The sequence below is a fragment of the Lagenorhynchus albirostris genome, chromosome 6 (assembly GCF_949774975.1).
Source record: "Lagenorhynchus albirostris chromosome 6, mLagAlb1.1, whole genome shotgun sequence".
Lineage (NCBI taxonomy): Eukaryota > Metazoa > Chordata > Mammalia > Artiodactyla > Delphinidae > Lagenorhynchus > Lagenorhynchus albirostris.
In genome coordinates this window covers 38,792,790-38,818,113 of record NC_083100.1, presented here as the reverse complement: position 1 = coordinate 38,818,113, position 25,324 = coordinate 38,792,790, and the positions used below count along the sequence as shown (strand labels likewise).

The 25,324-nt window shown below is 39.7% G+C and overlaps 1 protein-coding gene across 2 annotated transcripts in view; it reads right to left on the bottom strand.

The window, feature by feature from the left end:
• Positions 1 to 25,324, bottom strand: part of HECW2 (HECT, C2 and WW domain containing E3 ubiquitin protein ligase 2) — a 417,979-nt gene that overhangs the window by 164,653 nt on the left and 228,002 nt on the right. For both annotated transcript variants that reach the window (XM_060152403.1, XM_060152405.1), the window contains exon 3: positions 264 to 371. In XM_060152403.1, the coding sequence (XP_060008386.1) occupies positions 264 to 371 (108 nt within the window). The remainder of the gene's footprint in view (positions 1 to 263; positions 372 to 25,324) is intronic.

Here is a 25,324-nt window from a genome sequence, read left to right as displayed (position 1 = left end):
TAAAGTATTAAAATAACCATACACAATTTATATACCATACATTCATCAGGTACATTTTACACACACAAGTTTTTCAAATTATATGAACATTGTCTAATGAGTATTTTCCAAAACAATATACTTTCCAGTTTGGTGCAACATGGCATACATGTATAAATCAGAGCCCAAAACTTTTACAATAAAATTCAGGAAAGACTCTATAGATTTCTGCATATTTCTGCAATGTTCAATCACAAACTTATATTTCACACTTAGTTACTTACGCTCCATGAAATAAGGCCCAGGCTCAATTCTCCATACAATTTGTCCTTTTTGTGTTCCGGTTACACCCCTGTTTTTAGAATCCCAGAAGTTGGCTGGAGAATTCTCATCTGAAAAAAACAAAGGAACACTTTTTAATCTTAATTATAACCTCTTTGTCTTTCCTTAGTTGAAAGACTAATACAAGTTCTAAAATAAATGGAAAAAAAATAAAGGGGAAATATTAATGAACACTATTGTTAATGACTTACTTCCTCCCAGCAGATTACCCTGAATCTCTACATTTGCATTTATACAGGAGAATTGGGGAGGAGGGTGGGAAGGTGGAAAGGAGATGGCATGTCCAGGCTTGGCCAGGTTGTTCACTGTTGCCAAAAGACAAAACCACAAAGAACAAAGGGTACGACTGCTCGTCAACCAGCAATGAGATGATATATAAGAAAAGGGTTGGGTGAGCTCCCATCTATAAAATCCTTTATCAAAAGAAAAGGAAGAGTAAGGCCAGACACTATAAAACTCTTAGAGGAAAACATAGGCAGAACACTCTATGACATAAATCACAGCAACATCCTTTTTGACCCACCTCCTAGAGAAATGGACATAAAAATAAACAAATGGGACCTAATGAAACTTCAAAGCTTTTTCACAGCAAAGGAAACCATAAACAAGACCAAAAGACAACCCTCAGAATGGGAGAAAATATTTGCAAATGAAGCAACTGACAAAGGATTAATCTCCAAAATTTACAAGCAGCTCACGCGGCTCAACGTCAAAAAAACAAACAACCCAATCCAAAAATGGGCAGAAGACCTAAACAGACATTTCTCCAAAGAAGATATACAGATCACCAACAAACACATGAAAGGATGCTCAATGTCACTAATCATTAGAGAAATGCAAATCAAAACTACAATGAGATATCACCTCACACCAGTCAGAAGGGCCATTATCAAAAAAATCTAGAAAGAATAAATGCTGGGGAGGGTGTGGAGAAAAGGGAACCCTCTTGCACTGTTGGTGGAATGTAAATTGATACAGCCACTATGGAGAAGAGTATGGAGGTTCCTTAAAAATCTAAAAATAGAACTATCATATGACCCAGCAGTCCCACTACTGGGCATATACCCTAAGAAAACCATAATTCAAAAAGAGTCATGTACCACAATGTTCATTGCAGCTCTATTTACAATAGCCAGGACGTGGAAGCAACCTAAGTGTCCATCAACAGATGAATGGATAAAGAAGATGTGGCACATATATACAATGGAATATTACTCAGCCATAAAAAGAAATGAAATTGAGTTATTTGTAATGAGGTAGATGGACCTAGAGTCTGTCATACAGAGTGAAGTAAGTCAGAAAGAGAAAAACAAATACCATATGCTAACACATATATATGGAACCTGAAAAGAAAAAAAAAAGGTTCTGAAGAACCTAGGGGCAGGACAGAAATAAAGATGCAGACGTAGAGAATGGACTTGAGGACACAGGGAGGGGGAAGGGTAAGCTGGGACAAAGTGAGAGAGTGGTATGGACATATATACACTACCAAATGTAAGATCGATAGCTAGTGGGAAGCAGCCACATAGCACAGGGAGATCAGCTCGGTGCTTTGTGACCACCTAGCGGGGTTGGATAGGGAGCGTGGGAGGGAGACGCAAGAGGGAGGAGATATGGGGATATATGTATATGTATGGCTGATTCACTTCGTTATAAAGCAGAAACTAACACACCATTGTAGAACAGTTATACTCCAATAAAGATGTTAAATTTTAAAAAAAAAGAAAGAAAAGGAAGAGCAAAGCTGGTAGAATATAACAGAATCAAGATGGGATGAAACAAACGGACATTGAGCTATGAAACTGAGTCAAGACACAGCACAGGTTGGCCATGGACAGTGCTCAGCAGACACCAACTAGGTTATCAGGTTGGCTAGGACAATCGTTTACAAAAGGTCGGTAGCAGTAGACCTTGAGTCAATACAAGAAAAGGAAAGAGCAAGAAGGATAGAAAGAACAGATCCAAAGAGCAGCCTGAAAGTAGCATTCTCCAAGCTCTCTGACCTCATGGCACTAAGAAAATGGTAATATTTGTAGGACACACTGGAGTACATGAAAGAGACACTTACAACTTAAGATTATAGTAGGGGTGCTCTGGCTGCCCCAGGTTCTGCCCCACCCTGAAGGTGGAAGGGATTCATATTCTTTTTTTTTTTTTTTTTTTTTTTTTTTTTGCGGTACACGGGCCTCTCACTGTTGTGGCCTCTCCCGTTGCAGAGCACAGGCTCCGGACGCACAGGCTCAGTGGCCATGGCTCACGGGCCCAGCCGCTCCGCGGCACGTGGGATCTTCCCGGACCGGGGCACGAACCCGTGTCCCCTGCATCGGCAGGCGGACTCTCAACCACTGCGCCACCAGGGAAGCCCAAGGGATTCATATTCTTTAACTTGCTTACATCACACTAGTTTGAAGTTCTGTCCTAGGGCCCTGGAATAGGAAATGAAACTAAAAACAGGAAAAAAGAGACCATTCAGAGTTCTATAGGTACACAAAAATGTGTGCACAGATACTGGCTCTTAAAATCAGATGTACCTCATTTGCTTCCCCAAATCCCTTTCCCAGGAGGGAAGATTAGGGATACACTTTAACTGAGAGCTGGAATTAAGCCGAGAGGGTGAAGTAAGAGATCTACTAAAATAAGAGAGGAGAGAAAAGGTCCCAAGCCCAAGGGAAGAGTCCTAAGAAAAACCTCACTTCTTATGAGCATAAAAGGAACAGAAAGTGGGCCAGGTGAGGGGTTGGATAATCCAGCTCCACTGGATTTCAATCCAGTGGTTGTCCTTGGGGCCCACTGGTTTCATCACATTCAGAAGTCAAAGAAGTTTGGGAGGAATGGACCTTTCCTGCTACCTGTAATCAGCACAGTATAAGTCAAAGATTCTTTATCGTGAAAAGGCCAAGCAGCAGCCACTGTTCTTGTAAGAATGGAAAGGCATAACTGACTCAGGGCATCACCTCCCCTCATAGATAAATGCAAGGCGATCCACTCCATTCCATCACAAAAATAGAACCACAACACTGATATTTAGAAGGCACTCAGACAATCACCTAAAACTGGATTTGAAAGATGTCATGTGGCTCCTCAGGGCAGACCCTGCTCACTGCCTATCCCTTGAGCCTCTTCCTTGTCAACTGAACCCCAATCTGTCCGAGGGAACAACGTGCCCAGTTAAAAATAGTTGCCTCTCCAGAATCCCTTGCAGCCAAGGGTGGCATGTGGCCAGTGAGACGTAGGTAGAATTCTACTGGGTGGGATTTCTGGGAAAGCTGTTATTTTCCTGATTGATAAAAGGACAGACTCAATAATCTTTTTGTTCTCCCCCCTCCCCTCTCCTTAGATGAGAGCCACATACTAAGAATGGCAGAGAAAGAAGCTGGAAGCATCCATGATGATCCTTTGAGCCCTGAATGGCCTTCAGGCTTTTTGCTACCGAGGCAAAAATAAATTCCTATTTACTTAAGCTCCTGTGGTTGGGTTTCTGTTACTTGCAGCTGAACACAATTCCTAATAGACACAACTACCTTCCTAAAAGTCACTCAGTGATTTAGGTGCATCACGCCTGACTTGACCCAGAATCGCTGAGATTGCATCACTTCTCCAGGTTAGACAACAAAGGTAGTTTCTTCCTTTCTAAAACATACTGGGCAGAGCTGCTGGCATAGGGACAGGGACCCTCATGTTTTCACAAACAAATGTATTGTATTAGCTGTTGGTCACATGCAAGGCACTGGACCCTGAAGGGAACAGAACACAGGTATAGGGAGTAGAAGGTGTCCAGCTGTTCAAAATGCTTTTTTTAAAAAACACGGCTATGCACATGGGAAATTTTCTGAAAATACTGTTGTGTCAGTTTCCTCTTGAGGCCTCAGGAAAGATGAGGCAACATCAAATCTCATTTTAAGGAGCATGCATTAGGATCACAATGATAAAAAGCAACATTAATAAATTTGTACTTGGTAAAGTGTGACCTCTCTGTTAGAGGGTTTGCACTTCTGCTATTACTAAACTTTTTCTCCCCAAGCCATCAGTTAAGTCAAACCAAGTACACACTTCTGACGTAATGACCCTGGGAAGATGGGGCACTAAGGAGCAGAAATAGGAGCGGGTGGGGGTAATGGGATGAGGAGATATCGTGAGAGGACTGAGCTCCACGCAGAAGTGATGCCTGAGGCTTGACACAACCCCTTACATGTTCCCTGGAGGAGAATTTTGACAGAGAACCAGTGCCAGCATCTCCTGTTCCAAGAAGGGCCACTAATAACTTTTTCTTTGCCGGTTATATTCACTTCAAGGTAGAAATACTGCATTGCACGAATATCCATCCTTGGTCTCAGAAGTTGGAAATAAGGGAGGATGAGTTATGGGTGCTTCCTCCCCAGACTCCTCACCAAGAAAGAGACCTAGAGTTAGGGGTTCGGTTCACCCACCAGCTTGTGTGGGTTGGGATAAAACATGTATCTCTGACTTTTACTCCTATCTTTGGTTCATAGGCTATGTGGACAACTCCATTTGGTTAAGTATATGATATTTAAAGAAATAAAGGCTAGCCCCTTGAAGCAAAATGTCAAAAATGTACCATGAGTATTCAGGCCCATAGGGAACTCAAATGTCCCATATATGTTGAGAAATGGGTCAGAATTAGGATGAACAGGCCCAGAGCAGAAGCTTGATGGGTATGTTCTGATTTTTTTTTTTTTTAAGCCCAAATGCCATAGCAAGAAACAAATCTGTAAACCTTCATGGGGAAGGTCTTATTCCCCACCAAGCACAGTGTCTGTCATTTAGAAGTTACCCAAGTTGCTTAATATTCTGGTTATTCTAGATGGAAATCTTTCTCCAGTGAGATTATGTTTCTGAAAATTCATCATCCCTGACAGATACTAGCACTCCTGCTACTGACTGGCAGCTACTCTTAACTGAAAATGTAAAATACCTAGAAATAAACCAGTGTGGTGGCACAGAGTTCAAATTATTTTATGCCGGCTCTCACAGTCTCCACCACAGCTCCAGCTCCTACTGACGTGGGCCAGCAGAGCTCTGACCAGCCTTGGTGGCACGATTCTAAAACATACCTAGAATGACTCATCCCTTGTCTTTGTTTCAAGAAGACCAATTTTAACTTGTCCTTCACACTAAACCTTTTTTTCCTTAAGTAGGTTAACACTTTCATTTAGGTTGCACTCCGTTCTAGGCTAGCCCAAGAACATCTTTTCAGTGACAGCATTTTTCTGCTCAGGTCTATTTTTTTATGGATGTTTGAGGACAGAATATTTTTTCCCAGATTGTGTAAGTTGGTTTTCTTCACCCTCATTTAACATCTGTATTAGATGACTCAATCTTTTTAAAATGCCCCCAACTCTAAATAAGAAAAATAACTGAGTATAAAAATAGTACACCAAAGAAAGCCTTCTAAATTGCCTACATGTATCATATAGACATAATTACATCTATTTCTTCCTTTAATTGAATAAAGATTCTGATAGATCAAAGAAATGTCATTGGTCTTTAAAGCCAATTATCAATTTTTCCATTTATACTTGGCCACTTCCCTTCCCCATGTCTCTTAAGAGCTATTCAAATCTGTCTCACTGTCCTCACATCCTCTAATTTCCACCCTCTGACTTACAGCAGGGTACCATGCACCCTATGGCATCTAGAACATGGAGGACATCAAGCCCCATTTCCCTGGTTTCTGCCTCTCCCTACTGCCATCTTTTCTGAACCCACATGTATTTCTTGCTTTCTTGCCCAGGGTTTTACCCCCCATTATGGTGGTGCCCTTGACTCAAACCCTTCCATCAGTCACCTTCTCTCACCTTGACCTTTAGCTTCTTCCTCTCAACCGAGAAACACGTCAGCTTCCATGAGACATATCTGTCTGCTTTTGCTCTTGGACCGTTGCCTTCCTTGCCCCCTTTCCCATCCACGTTTTTATTTCCCTTCTTACTAACATTAAAATATCTGTTATAGTTACAATGGAGTCTGTATTCTAGAAGTGTATGTTCTAGATACCTAGGTAACTTTCTAGCTGGAATATAATTACAAGAAGAAACATTGGAGATATTTAATTCATGTACCTAAATATCTTTTCTAAATCTAATTTTGTTTGGCAGGGTTTATATGAAGCTTGTCCACTCATGTCTCTTACATATTCTTAGTTCTCTTATAAATCTAGTTGGCAGTACATGTTTTGTAAATAAAAAGGCAAAGCACACACCCAAAAAGCCCTAAAATCCTTCTAATATAATTTTCATTCCTGTTTGTGAATATTGTGGGAACATGATCAAGAAACCTTCTGAAAATCTTTACTCTTGCCTTATTTTAGCAATCCATGATACTTTCCGAAAATGATTTCATATAGTGTTTTTTAAAATTACAGTTGACCCCTGAACAAAGGCAGGGGTTAGGCACACCGCCCCTCTCTGAAGTCAAAAATCGACATACAACTTAGAGTCGGCCCTCTGCATACGGATGGGGTTCCTCCTTACCCGCAGGCAGTTTCCATATCTGTAATTCAACCAACCGTGGATCACATAGCACCACAGTATTTACTATTGAAAAAAATCCGTGCATAAGTGGACCTGAGCAGTTCAAACCCATGTTCTTCAAGCATCAACTGTACTCTTCTAGGGCTTTTCCAATTAATTTTTTTTTAATACTGGAATTACTTCTGTTAAGTCTGCTTCTCCAAGGTAGAAATGAAGTGTTTGGACCCAGAAGTAAAGGAGTAGGGATATAAGATTACACTACACAGAACTAACTCTCTTCTATTAACTGCAGAGTATAGTAGCTCAGAGAATTTTCTCAGAAATTTGGTTAATTAGGTGAGAAATAGTCCCCTTCCCTTAATGAGAACCACATAATTTTACCTTGGGGTCTTAAACAAAATCTCTATATAAGCAGACTTGCCAACATCTCCTGCACATTCAGTAGGTCACAAATCATCATTGGCTACCTTCCCCTTTAGCTAACTGATCCTCTGGGGCAATGATTGCCCAACTCCATTGCTCACAATGAATATCCTGGGGGCTCCTTCAAAAATGCTGACTTTGATTCAGTAGGTTTGAGTCGGGATGCAGGAATTTGAATTTTAGGAAGTACCCCAACCAGGTGATTCTGCTACAAGTACTACAAACACCTCACATGGAAAAAAAATCTGTTCCATGGTAATTTCCAGAGAAACTGAGCAATCATAGCAATGCTGTGGACCATGCACATCTCATTGACCACCGTCCCTCTCATTTGCTAGCTTGTTCCTTTCCTTCCTTCCTCCCTCCTTCCCTCCCTTCCTTCTTTCATCTGAATGGAATTTATTGACTGTCTTATGAAGGTCAGGAACATCCATTTCCTGCCATAAGGAGTTTGCAGTACAGTAGGAGAAGACTGGCATATAAGGTACAATGCGATGTTAAAAGTGCTATGATAGAGGTGTGCATACTTTATAAAGTGTTAAAGGAGAACCGCGGGGGAATGATCAGCATTCTCTGTGACCGAGTATAATGACTATGGCTCTGGATCTATCAAGTTTGAAGTGTCTTTGGGAGATGCATATGGAGATATCCTTTCAGAGGTTTACACATTTAAGCCAGTCATTAAGGTATCCCATCCATTCCTTTGCTTCGCTGTTCTCTAGACATATTGTTTTGTCTCCCAAGGTTCATTCTTTGGTTCCATAAATGGTCATCAGAAGCAACAAACAAGTGGCATATTAAGAGCTGAATTCAGTGGTAAAAGTTACTGTTTGTTGTTCCCTAGGTCCCATGACATTACCATTTTCTTACTTGGAAAAGTAGGATTAATTATATTAACTTACAATATGATTGTAAAGAGTAATTTTAAAAAATAAATGAATTCTTTTTAAAATGCCACAAAAACCTAAAATAACGTAAGCATAAAGTCTTTTATGCTTCAAACTCTTCCTTCCCCGTAATATTTCACACACAGAGGTCAGTGTGAAAATAATCTTTTAAAGATTAATTTTTTTTCTGTATATGACTTTTGGATTGCAGAAATGTCCGGTGAATAGGCATATACAGGAGACATGGCCAGACATATTAAACATATCCAAAATAATTGGGATTTGGAAATGTTTCTATGTCTATATTAATATTTCCAAAACCTCCATACAATACTGGAGATAAAACAGAAACAAAAAAAGTATTCAAAGTCCTCACTATTCTATCAGTCAACCTAGGGGACTTGAAAAAAGATAAGAAATTTTGTAAGAAAGATGCCATGTGACAGACTGTGACAGATGAAAAATGATGTTTACAAATGTTCTTTTGCTTTGAAGTAATTCCTCCCTACATTTTCTTGAAAAATGGCATAAACACCTAACGTGATTTTAAATTACTTTTCGGATAAAAATTGAATATACCTATGTCCTGAGATTGGATCATAAACAGGCCTGGCTTTCTTCCAGCTACACTCAGAAATTAGATGCCTTGTCTAGGATTTGGGATTTAGAGTAATCCTAAGCTACAATTTGAATCAAAATGATCATTCTAGACCTGGGCAAAAACACATCTTCACAGGGGCTGCCTGACTGTTAAAACTTTGCAAATTTACCTGCATGTGCTAGGCAAGTTATGGAATCCCACTAGGCAAGTTATGCGCGAGCAAAACTCTGACAGTGGCTGAGATCTGAACTACATTGCAGGCGGGTGAGGGGGTGACCCTTTACCACTGATTGTACCAAACAGAGCACCAGTCTTATTAAGCGCTATGAGAATTCACTCACCAACTTCATGAATCGGCACACTCGGCATTTGTTTTTAACCCAATGTCCCTAGATGCCCAATTCTGTACACTGACACCCTCCCTGGATGGAAGAAAAAAGAGTGTGAGTATCGGACATATTTAGGGATTGCAATGATGACACCATGCTATCAAATGAGAATGCGCCCACTGCTACTTGAATATTTTCTTATATTGATAGATACCAGAAAGATTTGCCGATTATAATGTGCCAGAGATGAGAGAAAAAGACACTGGTACATTACAGGACAGAAAAAGCAACAGAGGCTGAGAAGACCCTCTGGCAAGTCGGTAAGGTCTGGCCTTGGGGATGTCTGCACTGAAGGGCGTGTGCCCCGATAAGAAGGGAACACTGGCGAGGGGGGGTGGGAAGAGTGAGGCTCATATACTGATTCAGTGTCACTCACACCGCTGTATGAGAGAGGTGTGCTACTGCTGTCTCCTCTACAGGAGGCCTCAACAGGGGTGGTGCAGGCCAATCTGAAGAATGTTACATGTTTCAGTAGATCCAGGCTGGGTGACATACCTTATAGCCAAGTCCTAACCACACCCCTGAGGGGTCTCCTCAACATTCAGACCTCCAGACATGCTAGGCAGAGGCAGGAGGCCCTGCTAAGCAACTTCCTGTATAAAATACCTGATCCGAAACTAGTCAATTAAACACTCAGTTGACAAGGGGGGAACCACCAACAGACCAGTGAGAGGAAACACTTGGCTTCATTTTAGCAAATAACTCTCAAGAGTTTCAGTCAGAGAGGGTTTACAGAAGAATTCACTTTAAACATAGGTAATGTTTACATATTGAAAATGTCTTACCTCTTGTTCATTAGGATCCCTGTTTCTTTCAGGGTAAAATTCAAAGTCTTTTTGGAGGTTAATAGTGCCCTACAGGATCTGGCAGCCCCCTTCCCCACCCCCCAAAAAATTAGAGCTCTGACCTCATCTTTCCCTACCCTCTCCCCTTCCCCGCTTGCTCCACTCCAGCTGCACTGGACTCCTTGGTAATGAAGGGAGTTAAGAGTATGCCAGGCCAAAATATGCCACTTTGAGCTGAAAGCAATCAGCCCTCTGCTCTCCCCCTTTATGTCTAAAAGCAAGACATAAATTTCCATCCGTAAAGGTGTCTCCCTCTCCCATACCAGGAAGAGTAAGATGACTCTTAATCACTACTCATCAATGGAGAAGGAACCAACTTCAGTCTGCGTAACAAACCTTCCTAAATAACCCTTATCTTCCATTAGTTTCCCCCATATATTTACCTTCCCACAATTTACCACCCACAGAAGCCAACCGCCCTTCCTTTGTCTAGTTACTTCTCCACAATTTATTGTCCTTTGGTAAAGTAGCATATAAGCCCCTGAATTTAACCACTTCTTTGGGTCTTCATGTTATATACAAGAAGGCTTCATGCAAGTAGAAATAAAATTTTTAACATCTATTAAAATGTGTATCCTCTTTTTCCTGTTAATCTGTCTTTTGTCAGTCTGATTTGCAGGGCCAGTAGCCAAACCTAAGAGAATAAAGTTTTTTTCCTCCTTTACAATATCCTCAAAGTTCTGGTCAGGACTCTGCCTCAGGGTCCATCTGTCTGAATCTTTCCCCCAATATATCCTAATGCATCAATCCTCTCCTTAAATTATTTTTCTTTTTTGCTTGCATATCACTGTCTCAATGAAATCTACCCTGACTGCCCGGTTTAAAACTACCCTGTCTCCAGCATTCCTGGACTATCTTACTCCGCTCAATTGCTTTTCTATAACCCTAACGCCATCTAACATACTATATGATCTACTTATACTTCTTGTATATTGTCTTTCTCTCTAGAATGTAAACTCCAAGAGGTCAAGGACTTTTGTCTATTCTGTTCACTGATGTATCTCAAGTAACTAGAATACCTGGCACATAGTAGGTGCTCATATTTGGTTGAACAAAAGAGGTTGTCATGTCTTCTTTTAATTATGATGATATGGCATTAACTGAATACCAGTATTATACTATTAAAATATACAAAGGAGGAAAATAAAATTCTCACCAAGGAATGCATAAAGCCTTTTTAAAGAGATCTCTGTCCTGTTCAAAATAGAGAAAAACAAGGACAATATTGCAAATTCCACACTAAGCTTTACTAGACTAACTTAACAAGATCAATTTATTTAAACTCTCAATCTTTATAACAAGAATTTCTAATTAATTCAATCACATTGCTATGCTGAGTTGACATTCAACTTTGTTTATAGCTTATAGTCCATCACACCAGATGCACAAAAAGATGAACTAGCTTACTTAAGATCACATAACCAGTTTCTGGTAAAGGCCTTTGAAACATATTAAACAAGTTTTTTCCTGATGAAGATTTTCAGAGCATTTCTAAATTAACATTTACTTTTTCCCCAACTGAATACTGTCCTATATAGAACATAGGAAACTCAAATTCTTTGATAATACCTCAAATGAAAAAATTATTAAAAGTTTACTTATATCAAATGATCTATTTAATTTGGCTACTCTAAAAATTTATAATAAATATCATTGTGAAAACAGAATATGCAACTGGTAATAGTTTTAGCCAATTTCATGTTAGAAATATCAGCAGGAATTCGGTGATCTTTATAAAATTTGAGGCTTAAAAATTTCCAATGTCGGGCTTCCCTGGTGGCACAGTGGTTGAGAGTCCGCCTGCCGATGCAGGGGACATGGGTTCGTGCCCCGATCCGGGAGGATCCCACGTGCCGCGGAGCGGCTGGGCCTGTGAGCCATGGCCGCTGAGCCTGCGCGTCCGGAGCCTGTGCTCCGCAACGGGAGAGGCCACAACAGTGAGAGGCCCGCGTACCACCAAAAAAAAAAAAAAAAAAAAAAAAAATTTCCAATGTCTTCATGAAGCACACATTGCTGTCAGAACATAATTTTCCCCATCACAGTTTGCATGGCTATATTTCCTCCAGCGATTACACTTTAACAATGAGAACGTAAGCCTCAGCTCTTTCAAAGGGTCAAGCATGTTCAGCACATGGTAGCTTGGTAAACACCTTGGCACATGATTCTCTATTAGGTCCTATATGAATATTCTATAACGATGACACTAAAATGCTTCAATCCCCTTCCTGGTACCAAAGCTGACAGATTAGAACAAGACTTCATATTGCTAAAGAAATTTCATGAGAAAGAGTAGGTAAATGATCTTTTTCTAAAGGTCCATCATGTGGGGCAAGGTGATGACAGGCTAACAAGAGTTAGAAGGAAGACTTTAAGGCCTAAAAACAGAAAGAAAACAATTACGAAAGTAATGATGGAAATGAAAATCACTGAAAATTAATTGAACAAATATTTACTGAGCATCCCCTCTCTGCCAGTGAAAGTCCCTCTCCTTGCGGAGATTTTGGTCCAGTGGGAAAAGCGATGAATAATCAGACACAAAATAATGTGTATGTCAGGTAGTGTAGTAGAGACAACGTAATGTCAGGTGGTGGTGACATGGGTTGAAGGAAGACAGCCAGGGAGTGGGAGGGGGAGAGAGAGTGGTGGGAGAGTACTATTTTATGTAGGTTGATGAGGGAAACATTTGAACAGGGCCTTGAATGAAGTGAGACTGCTTTCCACTGGGAGATTTGGGAAAAGGCAACACACGAAAATGCAAGGACCCTGAAACAGGACAAGCCCACTGTGTTCCTAGGGAACAACAAAGTGATGCAGAGTGAAGGATGAGGCCAAGAGTGGGAGAAGATGAGATCAGAGAGACAGGCAGGTCCAGCTTGTAGATGGTGTGTAGTATGGCTTTTGTTTTTAGGTACACATCATTTATTACAGGTGCAATGAAAGTAGTATGCTGCTTGATAATGGTGTTACCAGGCTGTGGCTGCTGTGTGATGCTAAGATCCCAGAACTTCAAGAAACAGCAGGCCTGAGTTTAAATTCCATTTTTCCCATTTACAGAATGTATGACCTTGGGCAAGTCTTAAAACTGCAAAGACCCCATTTCCCCATTCTATAAAATGATAATGGCACTCCTAGCTCAGAAAGGTGTGAGGAGGACATGTGTACAGGATGTGAACCTGGCTCATATTAGGAGCTATTATACATGTGTAGGTGTTTATTTCATCCTTTTTAAAGAGTGCTATGTTTTTAATACTCAAAAGCACAATTCCTCAACTTCTTTCCTTTTAACTTTTTAAATTTATTTCCTTTAAAGACATTGTCTTATTCTGATTTTTCATAAATAAATTAAAACAAAAGCATAAAAAAATATACAAAAAACCCCCAAAGCATAGCTATTTTTATGTTTTTGGAGACCCTGCTTTCTTAAGCAATGGATGCCAAATGACCAGGCAGCAAAAGTGCAGAGGCCGTATGTACAGAAATTGCACATTATGCCATGTACTACGCCGTGTAGCACAGTCTCCCACACAGAGTGTCTGAATACTGCCCAGTTCTTGGATGGAGGGTCACTCAGAGCTGAAAGTGCTGTCAATGAGCTTTAAGCCTGGCTTAATAAATGCACTACAGAATTTGTTAATAATTGTCCCTAACCAAGCTGGGAGGGGACAGCATTAAGAATTTTTCAAAAAGAAAGGCAGAGACAACTGTGAATCCCAAACAGTTGGACACAGAAATCAGATGAGAGTGGAATTCATTTCACAGAACTTTCTAATACCTTACCTCATAAAATCCCAAAGAGTTCCTCTCTGCCTTTGTCAGGGCAGAATCCATCATTTCAAATCAGATTTAGGAAGCAGCACGAAGAGACATTTCATTCTCCTTAAAACCATGTACCTGGCCTACCCACTTGGCAATGTCATTCATAAGCGTGGCCCGAACTGAAGTTAAAGAGGGTCTGAAATCCTAATGCGGCGGGGAGAGCTCTGCGGGTCCACTTCAGATGCGCCTGCTGTTCTTCCTCTTCCCCAAAGTTCTAGCAGTGAAATACTGAGTGGGACTCGAGCAGGCTGCTACTAGGAGACTCCTGTCCAGCTATAAACAACACTGAGAGCCGCCCCTGCCTTTCATCAAGACTTATCACTGTTCAGGCATCCGAAGTGAAAAAAAATCATGTATCAGTGTCCCCGCGGCTGAGGCAGTTGTGGCCACGCCCCTGTAAAGCACAGGATGCAATCGCCCCATCCTCCCCTCAGCTTCCTTCCTTTGCTTTTCCATGGGAGAATTCCAAAGGAAAAGTTATGTGTGTACACACACACACTCACACACACAGGGGGCTGATGTCAACAAGCTGACTGTTATCACAGAGAGGGGGTTTTTCTGTTTGATTTACTCAGAATAGAGTGGCCACTATCTGGGAAACTCTAATTTACTGTTACCATTAATCAGATACAGACTTAATTCAAGTTACTGAAATAGTATCCTAGCCAATCCAGAATAGAGTTTGTGGACTTGTGGTTTCAAACTGTAAAAAAGGACTAAAACTTTTTCATATATCATATAGCTTTCATGAAAATCGCCAAATGTGGTTATCAGTACAGAAGTTATTTTCAGACCCTACTTTTAATGCAAAAATAGACACAATCACCGATTTACCTGGTACTCCTGTCTTATTCTAGGAAGCGGTTGTGGTATGAGAATCTCCAGTTCAGATGCATTGTTCTTCAATGGGGAGAGGGGCCTTGTAAAGCTGTTCACCCACCCAGTGCCATCACTGCAATTTTTTTTTTTTTTTTTGCGGTACGCGGGCCTCTCCCTTTGCGGAGCGCAGGCTCTGGACGCGCAGGCTCAGCGGCCATGGCTCATGGGCCCAGCCGCTCTGCGGCATGTGGGATCCTCCCGCACCGGGGAATGAGCCCGTGTCCCCTGCATTGGCAGGCGGACTCTCAACCACTGCGCCACCAGGGAAGCCCCATCATTGCAATTTTTAAGTGCTGGTTGAATGCATGAGTACAATCAAAGGCTACAAGACCATCTCTTTCCAGCAAAACTTCCAGGAAAGCAAGATGAGATGTGCTCAGTTGTCACGTGCTTTTGCTGCGAAGTGGGGCAGACTAGATTTAAGCTCCATGGTACATTTGGTGGCTGCAATTTCCTCTCCACTGTTCCCTTAACCCAGACATAGTTTGCCATGAAACTTCAAAGGTGCACAGAACTTTGGGCTGATTCTGGAATAGACTGAGTGAACACAGCAAGCTTGTCACGCCAGAACCACCCCCGCCCCGTCCAGCCCTCTTCTGGACATGCAAACCCAGCCATGTCTTAGGACAAATCATTGTGGATTTCTAGGTACATCCTAGCAAACAACAATAATAGCAAGCATGTATGGAATGCCTACTATGTACCAGGAACACAGAGTAAATGCTTTAGAAATAGTCTCTAATGAATGCCACCGTGCTCTAAAACTGAGGTCAGTAGTGTTATTAGGTCCATTTTACAGATGAGGAAACTGAGACTCACAGAGAGAAAGTGATAACAACCAGGATTAAAGTCAGATCTGAATACACCCAAGCCCAAACCCTGTTATAATACACTGCCTCCCCAAATAACACTGTGAAAATGCCATGACCTCACTAATTAATAGGTGGCCAATGGGCCCACAGCAGCTTCAGTCACCATTAGGAGATTAGAAAAAATAAGCCAGAAAGGATGAATTTATTTCCTATTATTGGCATGAAAGATGGCTAAAGCCTATGAACAACAGATTGCTCAACAATGTCAGCATCTCTGTTTTCAACCCCAGTGTTTAACCCTTACCTCCACTCAACTCCCAGGGCCCTGGACCCACTTGATGCTCCCACCACTCTGGCCCTCCAAGCCACGTTTCCTTGCCTTCCAAATATTGTAACAGTTGTCAGATACGCCACTTTAGCTGAACTCTAGATTCTGGTCCATCCACGTGTCACTGACACTCACTTGTGACAAACAGGCTACTTTCCTATGTAAAGGAAATCTGCTTCTCCACAGCACAAGTCTTTGTCATAATAGAACATAGATTTTTCCCAAGATGATCATGAAAGAAACTTACAGAGTGGAGCAAGGGAGGTTAGATGAACATTGGAGCTTAGCCTTAAGGCCATCACATACACGTACCCTTTCATGGGGATGCTGTTTCTTAAATACAAGTAGTTCAGCCAGTACCTCTTCACTCACAATAAACTACTGTATTGAGAAAGTACAGCCAGAAGATGAGCCTTGAAATTTACATATGCCATTCCTTCCTCCAAACCACACCCTTGAAGAAAACACCGGAAAAAAAAAAATCCATAGCAACAAATAAAATGGTGAAGCACATTAATACCAATTTTGCATCCATATAACACCTTAGCATTTTCACCTACTATGCTATCATATAGGTGCTAGGCACTGGGAGACATATGCGAACAAGACAAACACAGCCCCTCCTTCTTCTTGCAGAGCTTCTATTTTAGAGAGAGAAACACTAAATAACAACTATAAAGTGAATTCTTTAGTTACTTTTATGATACATGCTACAAAGGAAAAAGAGAAGGTGGTAAGGCAATGGATGAGCTGGGGACATGACCCAGGCCAGAGAATAAGAGAAAGCTCCCTCAAGGAATCAATGTGTGGACTAAGTGGACCACTAGGAATTGGGGAGGGGAGGAGGGAAGAGGAGAGAGAGTTCATTCCAGACAGAAGAGCTGTGCAGAGGCCCTGTGGTAGGAAGCAGCATGGCCCTTTCAGAGACTGAAGGAAGACCAGTGTGACTAGAGCACAGAGGATGAGGGAAGGATGAGGCCATGGGAGGAGAACAGACTAGGAAATTTAAACATCAGTGTATAGGGAGAGAAAAGGAAGCTTAAGAGTAAGGGAAAGGAGGGCTTCCCTGGTGGCGCAGTGGTTGAGAGTCCGCCTGCTGATGCAGGAGACACGGGTTCGTGCCCCGGTCCGGCAGGATCCCACATGCCGCGGAACGGCTGGGCCCGTGAGCCATGGCCGCTGAGCCTGCGCGTCCGGAGCCTGCGCGTCCGGAGCCTGCGCTCCGCAACGGGAGAGGCCACAACAGTGAGAGGCCCGCGTACCGCAAAAAATAAAAATAAAAAAAATAAGGGAAAGGAAACGTCCCTTTCCCCATCTCCTTAAGCTCTCCTTCTGAAAGCCCAACTGATTATCACATTCTCAACATTCTGATCTATTGATCAACAAGGATACTTGTGGGTAGAACTGTGATTTGTGGCTGCTGAATGAATTAATCATATAAATTAAAGACATCACTTAACTGAAATAGCTTATTCCCCAAAGCTCACAGAATATTTGTTAAGAATAGGGTAGAGAAGAGCAAAACACAATTCTTAGATTACAATACAGACGGACAATGGAAAACTCCAACAGTGTTTCCTCCAGCTATCTTTATGCGGGCACCAAAAACACGAAGCAGAGTCAAGGTTAGCACATCAGGAAGCAACAACCCTCTTCCTGAAAAGCCCATTATGAATTTCCTTTGTGTTTACGCATTTTGCATGCCTGTGAGTCTGACATCACTCATATGCATTACTGAAGTCTTGCAGCAAGGGTCTGCCTATCTGCTGCAATTTGTATTGTCTGCTTTTTCTTCTGAAATTGTGTTCGTAAAGCAGCCAGATGAATACTCATTTCATCACCGCTCTGTTTTCGGATTCCCAACATCTTCCAATGGAAATACACATTGGTTCGTGTATAAATCAGAAAGATTTTGAAAATAAATTTTAAAATGAGACAGCTTCTAAAAGATCAAGGGGAGGACGCTCAAAACTAAACTCAAGTAGATACATGTACATGAAACATGTTTGTTTGTTTTAAATTTATCTTAGAAAGTGGTATGCGATCAAATTCAATAAAAATAATAATGGCTATCACCTGTTATCTATTAAGAAACTTCTATGTGCCAGGCACACATTCCCTCATTTAATCCTCATAATAACTTTCTGGAATCGTCACTACAATCCCCATTTCACAGATTAAGAAAAATGGGGGATAGATGGATTGAATTACTTGCTAACACAAGATTACATAGCAGGAAACCAGCTGAATTTCAAATCTAGAGTTTGCATGACATCAGAGATTACCCACACATTTCCCACTGCTATACAAATTCCCCAGGTTACTGACTACCACTCACCAATGCCAAGAGCTGTGCTCGGTATTTCAGAATCATTAACTGAACTGATAGAGTTCTCCCAGCAATTCTAAGAGGTCTTGTTATCCTTATGAGGAAACAGTTTGGAGAGGTCTAGTAACTTGATCAAGGGCACACAATGGCAAGGTTGAAAGGTCCAGAGGAAAATTTTCCAGTAGCCTGCATAATTTCACATCAGCAACATTCTTGTGGTACTCTGAGTTCAGTAAATACAAGTATGGACCTGTTACTTTCTTAGGGTTTTGCAGTTTTACCTGGGAAGTTATCATTATGCTTGGGAAGAGAGTGAAGTCCCCAAAGAACTGATTTTCTTTTCTTAAGTGAATAAGGAAATCCCTTTATCGCTGTCCATTCAAGACAAAATATCAGGATTATGATCTACTGCTTTCCTAAAGAAAAATAAATGACCTTCACTCTTCTATTTCTAAAAGACAAATACACACACGGGATATAGTGTGCCAAAAACTCTGAAAGGAATACACAAATAAGAATAAATGTGGTGGTGTTTGTTTTTTTTTTAGTAATTTCCACTACTGAACTAAAGATCCAGCTATAGCAGAGGCTCCTTTATTTGACTGAAGTGTACCTTGAATAATATATCTAAGGATATATTATTTTTCCTTATGGGTGAATTTGGTATTAACACCTAAGAATATAATATTTTTCCTTAACAATAAATTTTGTATTAACCCCAGATTAATGTAAAGACAAGTGTTTTTAAATGAAATATTAACGTGGTTTATATACATTCCCACATGTCTCATTCAATTCATAACAACTGTTTAATTATATGGTTAATGGATTCTGTACCTATGCTACTTTTTTCTTTTTTTGCGGTACGCGGGCCTCTCACTGTTGTGGCCTCTCCCGTTGCGGAGCACAGGCTCCCGACGCGCAGGCTCAGTGGCCATGGCTCACGGGCCCAGCCGCTCTGCGGCATGTGGGATCTTCCCGGACTGGGGCATGAACCCTCGTCCCCTGCATTAGCAGGCGGACTCTCAACCACTGCGCCACCAGGGAAGCCCCTATGCTACTTTTTATTCCAAATAAAATTATATTATATAAAGCAAGGTGAATTTAAGAATAGATTTTAGGTATGTGAAACTTTGAAAATAAAATGAGAAGGCTGTAAAATCATTACAATAAAGAAGGATGTACAATTATTTTATTTGTGTATGTGTGTTCTTTGCTTCTGTCTGTAAAATGAAAACATACCTTTTTCCAATAAGGCTTTGTATATGTCTGAGATAGCAATGAACCCAATAATATCCTGGAGATTCTCTGCTGAAAGCACATATATAGAGACTCCAAAATATTCACATTAGTGGACATTTCAGAATTGGCATTTATAATATACCACCATAGTGTATGATACAGAATCGAATAACCACACAGATTCCCACACCCTTAAAGAGTAGAGCTCAAATTCTATTGTGTATTAGAATCAACTGGTGAGACTCATGTTTAAAATTCAGACTAAATTTCATAGAGCAAACCAGAGAAATTCTGATTCAGTAGGTATAAGATGGGTCTTAGTAGTCTTCATTTTAAAACAATTACCCGAGCTAATTCTGATATAGTTGGTCCTTAAACCACACTTTAAGAGACACTGACCTGGAGTCAAAATCCAACAGACCATATATTAAGGTATGTGTGTATATGAATGTCATATTTGATTTTGTAAATTCGTTTTAGTGGAAAACTCAAAAAGAGACATGCATCTTTGTACCTTTGCAGTGTTACCTACCCTAACAATTCTCATGTTGATTATTTCCACTCCATCTTAAGAAAAGAGGAAAACTATGTAAGAAGAAGACAAGAAAGTACAGGAAAAATGAAGAGACAAGAAGGGACACTAACATGAGAAAAAAAATTTTTGTCTGTATTTAAATCTAGAACAGTGCTCCTCAAAATATGGGCCATGGGCCAGCACTGGGCCATAAGCTGGCTGTTAATCACCTGAGAAAAGTACAGAAATTGAGCCCTTTAGAAACTTTTACAGAAATTTGTTAGAGTAATTTTAAGTCTGTTCAATCTAATAATAAAAATGTGGGCTTATATTCTGTGGATCTTGTTTTTTATTCAATTTCATTCTTCTAATAGTTTATTTTTATTCTGACTAATGAAAGATCAGTGTCTGTGATGGATCTGAACGACCATAGGTAATCTGAGAAACTCTGGCATACTCTAGATGGAAGAATGAGCCATGCTTGGTCAGACCAGGGAGCCTCTTAGCCCAGGGTTTGATATAAAAGTGGCTTTCTGTAATATCATTTCCAAAGGTTAGGGGCCAGAAATGATCTATTGAATGACTGTCTGAACTAACGTCTTCATCTTCTCATAATAACTCACTCTGAATCTGTCAGCAATACACCAATCTATGTGTTACGTGAATTGACCAACCATTTTTTTAAGCTTGTACCACCTCTTAGAATAATATTTTAGTAAAATTTCCTAAAAGTTTACTTTCAACAGCAAAAAGCAACCCTCGTTTCACTTATTATAAATGTGTATCTTTCAACTTGCAAAGAAATCCTTGAGTTTTAATATTTGAGAATTCAATGATGAACTTTATCACTTGAGGGTATAGATATTATATCTATACAATATCTATACTCTGTCTGTGAATCTTTGTTGACATGAAACTATTGCTTCAGGCTATTCTCAAATAGCAGCCTAGCCATCTTAGCATTGGGCCCTATCAGCTAATGATTTTCATGATTTTTGGCAATGAAAACAGTAATAAGAAGCACAAAGTATCAGTACATTATTTCAGTCATAAGTACACAGACACAGATCTCATTTTGCAGTTTTCCTGCCTCCTAGTAAACCTTGAATAATAATTCTTTCTCTTGTTAGAGACCTGCATTCTAAACAGAATTGAAGTTAAATTGTAGACATATTTCTACAATTCCTGGCTCAGGTCAGTATTTCCCTTCATGCCTCCCTGCAGTTGCTACTTTTGCTCTACCAGTGTTGCCAAAAATAACTTTTTCCTCTTCCAAGTTAAACACAGTGTTTATAAAAGGTGGGGATGGAGAATCTGGGAGCATGAATCTGTACACACAACAAACAAACTCACAATAATAGCAACAGCACTCCTAGCTGCCAAGATTTCTAGCCAGGAAGAATGAAAAATGAGGTTTTTTTTTCTACTAAATAATTATGCCTCCTTTTTAAAAGAGAATAAAGCCAAGCTTTAAATATCCAAGTTTGTTCTGTGATGCTTAAAAGTTATGTCACACACTAAGTTTGTTCCTTATGTTTTCTTAACATTTTTTAATCCAATTTAAGACATTTTCTCATGTAGTCAGTTTAGTCAGTTCATATGACTAAGAACTCTCTGACAGCTTGAAGGCAGTACAGAATAGCACTGGTTCTGCAGCCAAAATGGACACTTATTAGCTGTGTGACATTGGCGAAATGAGTAACCTTCTACAAACTTTAACTCACTCATTTATAAGATGGGGATAGGGACTTCTCTGGTGGTACAGTGGTTAGGACTCCGTGCTCCCAATGCAGCGGGCCAGGGTTCAATCCCTGGTCAGGGAACTAGATCCCATATGCGAGCCGCAACTAAGAGTTTGCATGCCACAACTAAGGAGCCCACCAACCGCAACTAAGGAGCACATGCATGTGCCGCAACTAAGGAGCCTGACTGCCGTAACTAAGAACTGGTGCAACCAAATAAATACATAAAATAAATATTTTTTTAAGTGTTCAAATAAATAAAATGGGGATAATAACAATGTATAACCAGCATGATTTTGAGAGCACTGTAAAGCTACATAAAGCAAGGAGACAGTGTGCCTGGCACAGAGTATTTACAGACTATCAGTAACTCTCAGATTCTAGTGTTGTCTTTATTCTCAATAGAGAAGATCTAAATCATTGGACTATTTGGAGACGTTTTCAGAATTCTACTTCTGTGGCAAATATGAATACTAAGTAGATTAATGACAGTCCACCAAGAAGGCAACTGGCTAGATGAACTGACCTCAGAAGTCACTTGGATATAGGTTATCTAACATGATTCAACCAGGCTTAAATTCAATACTTTTATTAAAATTCAAGTAACATTGTTGGAGAAAAAGAATTGCCTTTAACTAAAGGAATTATAATTATGTTAATTCTTTTTATTGTATTACATACATTTGCTTCAGCAATCACTTTGGGAAAGGTTAAGTGGAGTAGATAAAACTAAAATCATAAGACATCTTTGTAAAAATAGATGGCATTCATCCAAAATGCCTTTCCTGGAACAAATTGTAACAACTTGATTCACTGCCGCCCTTCCCTACAAAGCTATATTTAAGGATCTGTAAGCATTTCCCTTATAAACTGCTATCATCAGGATTTGTAATTTTACCTTCTAATCTGTTTTAGAGTTTATGTTTAAACAACTCAATCTTAAAAAAAAGCTATTGTTTTTTAAATTTAAAAACTTCCTTCAGTAAAGAATAATAGTACAAGGTTGGGGTGTGGGGGGGGAAACACCAGGAAAGTAAGGATTATTTTACACATGAAAAAATGGTTTAATAAGCAAAATAATATGCATGTTCAAGAAATACGTGCCACCAAAGATTATATAAATTCAGTGGTCATTGTGTCATGATCTGTAATAATTGGAAACTAGATTAAGTGTCCAAAAAAGATGAATAGGTAAATTATGACACAGCCATATTATAGACTATTATGTAGTCATTACACTATGTTCCCAGATAATTTTGAATGACATGGGAAATGGTCATGATATAATAAGTGGAAAAATGTACTGCAGAGTTATATGTATAATATGAGCTTCATTGACCTTAAACATACATACAATATTTATAAAAATAAAATTGTAAAAGGAATATGCCAAAATGTTCAGATTAATTAATGCTTGGCAGGAAGACTTAAGTGTTCCTAATATTCTTCCATATTTTCTACCTTTTCTATAATGAACTTGCATTACTTTAATAATCAGAAAAGAGAGGCTTCAATCTGGCTTAGTGTGACAGAGAAATACAGAAACAGTAATAAATAAAAAAATAAAGTTTCCCTTGCAAACCTATCTATCCTGACACTTGAAAATATTACTTATAGTGTGGATTTAAGTACTCATTCAAAAGGAGTTGTTATTTATCAAGTGGAGTTGGCCAAAAAAGTGACCTTGTAGCTAACCACACATTATCAATAAACCATATGTCTCAAGATACTAAAAAACACAAGTATCATTCATCATAAGGACACCTCCAGGGGACAAAACACAAATTCAAGATACATCTGGTAAAGGAATTGTAAAAAAAAAAAAATTGAAGTGAAAGATGGCACACAAAAACTAGTTTAAAATTGTATTCAAAACTCCAAGTACTGAATAGTCATCAACTCAAAGAGATCTGCTCCAAATGGAATTATGACATCAATTTAAATCAAACATAAATACCCAAATAATTCAGATTCCCAGGCTATTTCAGGGTCTCCAACTTCCACTGTAAACACAGGTCCGTGTGCGTGCGCATGTGCACACACGCCCCCCACACAGAAAAATCACAGTACAGTCAACCATTGTAAACATTCATGGCCATAAATATCATTTCCAGTTTCTCTTTAAAGAAACCTGAATAAATTCTACCAGAAAAACAAGTTTTACTTTTTTCATCAAGATGACATTTTTTAAAACTTATATATCCATTATGTATCAGCTACTATGCAAAATATTTTCACATAAGCTCTCTTTTTCATCTTGTCCTCTTATACCACTGTTAGAAAATCTGGTCCACGCAGATACAGTCATATCCAATCCCCTCTATCAGTCTATGTTATCTGAGATAAGGACATAGAAGATACTTTATTAATCTTCATATTCCAAAAATTATCCAGTTCTGGGAAACATCCAATACATGTTTTTGATTAAATGAGTAAGAACAGATTCTCTATCCTAGTTTTTATTTCCCTCAGACTTTATTTCAAACATCGTAAGTGTGAAGCACTTTATAACTTACTGGTCTCCAAATGTATGCATTTAGGAGCAACCGTTAAAATAAAAATTTGAAGAGCTACTAATACTGGAACAGACACAAAGCCACATCTAAATAATCTCCTTATACTGACAAGTAAATATGACAAGTAAATATGACGAGTCTGACAACAAAACATAAATCCAAATAGTTTTCATTCTTTAGGGGAAAAATACATAAAAGTTACAAACTCTATAAAAACTACTCTTTGAAGATGCTCAAATTTCATAAGCGGGCCAAGGAACTTTTAATAACATTACTCTATGTCAAATGGAAACCAACTTGGTTGAAGCACACACTTAGTTTGTGCCAAGGAGAAGTAGCTTGGACATTCGTGATAAAACAATAAATAAATTCTTAGAACCTTGAAGAGAGAGAAAGAGAGTCTCAAATATAACCTAAGAGGAAACTTACATTATGGCCACTTTTAATTCTTTATGTGCTTAAGTTTATATACTTGGAACAATTGCATTCCCTATCTAAGCTGGTAAAAATTATCTTGGTGTAGATTCTTCTAAATGGCATCGGAATAGTTAATTCACAAATGAGGCAAAGTTTCCATTTTGCAAATTGATCATGCAGTAACAATTGTAACATCTGAAAGGGCTTAGAATAAGCTTTTCTCCCCATTTCTTGCCAGTAAATCAAGTCAATAAGACTAAATCAAAAATAGAAAATGTGGACCAACCAAATAAAATACAAAAGAGAAAAAGAGGAAAGAAAATGAAGAAGAAGGATATTTTTTGTTGGCACAAGTCTACTTGGATGCATTCTCACATAGCGTTTTTACAATTCTTTAAAAAACAGTTTCCATTGCTAATTCTGTGTTCAGATGACTTTTCCACTCATTACTCTGAGAGTAGCAAGTCACACATTCCTCCTTTTTTGGGTTGTGGGTCAGTGAGACTGTCATAAGTATAGCAGAGCAGTTAAGAGCCCAAGGTCAGGAGTCAGGTTGTTCCTGAGGAGCAAGGAGAGAATATAGTGAAAGAAACCAGACAAAAGGGACTTCTCTTTTGTGGTGCAGTGGTTAAAAATCTGCTTGCCAATGCAGGGGACACGGGTTCGAGCCCTGGTCCGGGAAGATCCCACATGCCGCGGAGCAACTAAGCGCGTGTGCCACAACTACTGAGCCTGCACTCTACAGCCCACGAGCCACAGCTACTGAGCCTGAGAG